This window comes from Microtus ochrogaster, chromosome 18 (genome assembly GCF_000317375.1).
Source record: "Microtus ochrogaster isolate Prairie Vole_2 chromosome 18, MicOch1.0, whole genome shotgun sequence".
In the NCBI taxonomy this organism is placed as follows: Eukaryota; Metazoa; Chordata; class Mammalia; order Rodentia; family Cricetidae; genus Microtus; species Microtus ochrogaster.
Window position 1 is genome coordinate 52868206 of NC_022020.1, and position 5296 is coordinate 52873501.

The following is a 5296-nucleotide window of genomic DNA, read 5'->3' on the forward strand; positions in this document are numbered from 1 at the left end:
AAATGGAATTTCATACAAAAACAAAGATGGTAGGTTTTAAGTGCTGATATGTAAATGTTACAGATAATAGTGGTAAGATTTGACTTGTTCAAGTTGGTAATATGTATGTTTTCAAGTAAATTATAAGCATGCTATAAATCAAAAATACTTATGATAATGGATATTGCTATTTGTTATGTGTATACGATACCTTGTTCCTACAGAGAAAAGCCAGCAGAGTGCACCACTGCTCCTGTTTGCCACCTCCTCCAATAACAGGGGCTCGTTCATAACCAAGAACATTGACAAATCGTGCTGCTTGCCTCGGAGTATCCAGAAGCCGTCCCGCTCGAAGTGGTTTAACATAGGAACAGACTGGTCTATTTATCCCATTTTCATCCTGGAGGAAGAAGGGGAAAATATTATCTGCAACAAGTTAGTCATCCCAAGAGTCACATCTTTCTATTACACTGTAGATAATTCCGGGCACCATTTATTGAGTGTATAACTTGCATCTAGTACTAGACTACCAAGAGTTAACTTCTTTTAAATTCTCAAAAGTGTATCTTATACTCACTTCACAAATGAAACAAACTATAGCCATTATACAATGGACCCAGGATTTTGTTTTGTTTTGTAAGACAAGAGTGTAGCCCTAGCTATCCTGGAACTCGCTCTGTAGATTGGGCTGGCCTCGAACTCAGAGATCACTTGCCTTTGCCACCTGAGTGTTGGGATCAAAGGTGTGCCCTGAAGCCAGGGTTTTTAAGGTCTAAGCTATCTGACTCCAAAGCTTGTGTTGCTCAAGAACTGCTCTGAAAAAGGGTCGGCAGGCGACTAAGGGAAGGAAAGGGTTCTAAATCTAGGATGAAGTAATCTTTCATATTAACACACACAACTTTATACCCAGGCAAAATATTAAAATATTTTTGACTGATTGAAGATAGTCAACTGAAAGTAGAATTTGAAAAACATTTTAGGAAAATATAATATATTCTAAACACAGGATGCATTTTATGATTTTATATTTTATTTTTTTTAATTTACTTTTTTGTTTTGTTTTTTCGAGACAGGGTTTCTCTGTGGCTTTGGAGCCTGTCCTGGAACTAGCTCTGTAGACCAGGCTGGTCTCGAACTCACAAAGATCCGCCTGCCTCTGCCTCCCAAGTGCTGGGATTAAAGGCGTGCGCCACCATTGCCCGGCTTATTTTATTTTATTTTTGAGACAGGGTTTCATCATGTACAGCCTTGGCTGGCCTTGAACTCACCTCCCTGCTTCTGCCTCTCAAGCATCAAGTAGAGGTGTGAGCTACCATGCCCCGAAGGGGATGCATGTTAACAATTATTCTGAATAACTACTAAGAATGCAAAGCTGTCTGACAATTGCCTACCACCATATTTTTAGAATTGGTACTAACAAAGCCTACATTTTTCTTAACACTGTGATTACTAATATAGCAAAGTGAAGGAGCCACTTGTGATTAAATTTTGGAAATGATATAAGATGCTCTGACAGGATAAAACCTAACTCAGGCAATAGAAACACTACTGCTCAATTTTTAGAAACGCTGATGCACTTCTACATAGCACCTGCCCAATACAATCCCATACCTTAGCAAGGACAATACTATGTAAAGTTAGAAGCAATTTTTCTCCTTCACGCCAATGCTAATTTAGGACTCTTATTGCCAAGCTCCCTATCTAGAAATGAAGCTATCTGTAGTCTGTTCCAATGATTAGGGAATGTAATGTACATGATTGCTATCATCTGAAACACTTATATCAAAATAATCTAACACTGCACAGAAACGACATACATAAACTATTTAATCTGTTCCTTGGAAGTTATACGTATATACTGAGTAGAAACTATACTTCAGACTAGTAAAATGGAGCATGTAATATTTCTTGAATGGGCAGCCACTGTTCCAGTGTGCCACCTGACTGCAAAGGTAAATAACTGATATCCCTTAGTGTATTGTTGCTAAGGCACAACAGGGCAGCTCAGCTGTACTAACGGCACTTTCAACCTAACATGTTCATAAACGTGAACCTGCGCTGTGAGCCAAGGTGCATCTGCAGCTGAAATTGTGCAGTTAAACACTGGTTTGGAAATATTGTTTATACACAATTAATGCACTTAGTATTGTTTTTAAAATATTATTTTTACTACTGTGTGTATGCAATGTGTGTGACCATGTGCACAGGTCAGAGAACAACTCTGTGGAGCTGGTCTTCCTTTTTACCTTTATATTCATATGAATTCTGGATTGAACTCAGGCTGCCAGTTTGCACAGCAAGTGCTTACTCACCGAGCCATCTCGATGGCATTTAGTACTGTTTTTCACTTTGTTTTGTAAAAACTAAGAAACACAATGTACATCTAGAGCCTTTGTTCTGTCTTAGGGCTATAGTTGGATATAAGCCATAAAGTATCCAAATTTTTAATCAATATTAAGTATCATAAAAAGGTATATTTCAAGTAAAAAAATGTATTATGCCATTCACGTAGCCAATAAAAGATAACTATTTTAGAAATCAACATTCATCTGGGGAATGTAAATAAGTATTTTTCAAATGCAAATTAGATATTTACATCAAACACAAGCATGAAACTTTTCTAACAATTTACAAACCTGTGCAAAAATCTTTACCAGCCGTGAATTATGTGAGGGTCGAATTTGCAAATACTCTCTCCACCACTGCTTAGCATACACCAGAAATAATCGTTCTTTCTCTGCAGTTTTCTGACGTTCTAAGGCAAGCTTGATTAAAAAAAAAAATTAAATTTTTATAAAATTTCCTAAATTACTAAAACAATCTACTGTTCTCCATTCCTGCTACCATATATGAAACTGAACTATCATCGACTTACTTGCAAACAAATCAACATTTCCTAGATTTTAGAAGCACTTCAATAATCCATACAATACTCTCTAAGTGGCCCTTTCCTGCACAGAACGCATATTTTCAAATAATAAAGCAGATCAATCACCTTCTACCATACTGAAAACTACCTGCCTGAGTATTCTGACTCTGGCCTGGTCTCATTTTCTCTTTCCCATCCATACAAGCCTTTGCTCAAGGCTGTTGCTCCCACTATCTGGAACATATAGACCCAACTTTGGAATTACTAATACTAATTAATGTTTCTTGCAGTTCAGATATCACAGTCCTAAATTGACCTCCAGTAACTATTCTAACACATATTACCCTGCAGTAATTTTTCCATTTAGCACTTTCTGTCTCTGGCATTTTGTTTACTCACTATCTCCAGACTCCTAAAAATAAGATGTTGTAAATCTACAATTCATAAACCCCTGGGTTCAATTCTCAGCTCAAAAACAACAACAAACTTTGAACCTAGACCCTCCTGTTTCAAAACAGCAACAACAAAAAATCCCAACAAAATAAATTGTAATTAAAGTAATTATTTGAGCCAGGTGATGGTGACATACACCTTTAATCCCAACACTTGACAGGCAGAGGCAGAGGCAGGGGGATAGATCTCTGAGTTCAAGAACAGCCTGGCCTACAGAGTGCATTCCAGGACAGCCGGGGTACACAGAAAGAAACATCCACTTAAAAAATAAAATAATTTGTTTATATATTATATAGCTTTATAAATAATATATACACACATACACAATAATAAAAATTTAAAGGGCTTTGGCTATAATTCAGTGGGAGAGTGCTTGTCTACAATGCATAGGGCCCTCAATTCAATCTCTAGGATAGCAAATAGGTAAATTACATTTCTTAAAGTAAAAGAGCAATAAAATTAATAAATAAAAAGACTAAAAAATAACAAGACTCTATTGCCTAGCATGTTGCCATGTCGCAATACACAGATTAATGGAGATGGGTTAATTAATATGTAGGAGTTAGCCAATAAGAAGCTAGAGCTAATGGGCCAAGCAGTGATTTAAATAACATGGTTTCTGTGTGATTATTTTAGGGCTGAGCAGCCCAGGGACAAATAAGCGGCCCCTCCAACAAAATTCGTTATATTGAATTACTAACTGCAATTCCTACCCCTGAGAACTTTTCTGACTCAATAGAGAAAAAAAATGCAATCAAAATATAGGATGAATATATCCACATTAACCATATACAGGAGAGAGAGAGAGAGAATAAAGTGGTGGAAGAAGAATAGTATGGTGGGATATGAAAGGAATGTCTGCCTCTTACAGAGACTGAGATAAATAGGACCGTCTTATAGGTCACGTAACTATATAAAAGCATATACATATATATATATATTTTTTTAATAGGATTTCTCTGTGTAGCCTTGGCTATCCTGGAACTTGAACTCAGAGATCCACCTGTCTCTGCTTCTTGAGTGATGGGATTAAAGACATGCGCTACCATGCACAATGTAAAGTCATATCTCAGATAAGAAAACAATTGCTCGGATTCAAATATTGTTTTCCTTAGAGCAATGTGCCCATGGCTCTAACCTTTTAACTCTGTAACTGAAGGAAGCTGGCAGCTGGCATAAGTGCTTCAAGAGCAGGATGTGCCTACTTTGAAATTAAGTTAAGTTTGCAAAAAGCTGAACTCTAAGTCTAGAATGAGATTATGCAGGGGATGAGAAAATGTGTTTGGGGAAGCATAAAGGGGAACAAGGGGGCTCTTATAATGACTACGACGTAATTCTTAGTAGTCAAAAATAGAAACTAATAATAAAACTGTTTATGTAAGCCTGGCGAAACAAGCTGTTAAAGTATAAATAAAAACAGCTCAAAGTTGTGCAGCCATCTGGTGATCAAATTTTTCCTTGCACCCCTTCCCATATCAGGACCTGAACTTGAGCCAAGGCTGGATTCCAGTAGGAGAGAAAGTCTCCAAGCGTTCTACAGAGGATTACACAGAAACCAAGCTCTCTGGAAATGTCTATGAAATGAGGGAGGCTCAGCAGGCAAAGGTATCTATCTACCCACAAAAGCCTAATAACCTCAGCTTGACGCCTGGGGTGCACATGGTGGAATGGCGGCACCCACGCCTGAAAGTTATACAATAGCACAGCACACATATACCCACCCACTCCCAATGCACAGAAAACACAAGCAAATGCAATAAAACTTTTTAAAATACCGCCCCACGATGCTCCTCCTATGTCCTTCAACTTTGTGTCTCTCCCCCATCACACTTGAGGTCCTACAGTTTGATCAACCCGGGGCCTCGTATATGCTTAGCAAACACTACTACTGCTTCACCAGTCCAAGCTTTAAAATTCTTTTCCCATCCCTTTCGGCAAAGTTTTAGTACAAATCTAAACAGGAATGATATATATATATATATATTTTTTTTTTTT

At 37.6% G+C, this 5296-nt stretch overlaps 1 protein-coding gene across 1 annotated transcript in view; it reads right to left on the reverse strand.

Annotated features, from left to right (window-relative positions):
* Window positions 1-5296, reverse strand: part of Cep76 (centrosomal protein 76) — a 25622-nt gene that overhangs the window by 11059 nt on the left and 9267 nt on the right. Inside the window, exons 6-7 of the mRNA XM_005356397.3 lie at window positions 2616-2744; window positions 191-379 (exon numbers count right to left, since the gene is read on the reverse strand). Coding sequence (XP_005356454.1) covers window positions 191-379; window positions 2616-2744 — 318 coding nt within the window. The remainder of the gene's footprint in view (window positions 1-190; window positions 380-2615; window positions 2745-5296) is intronic.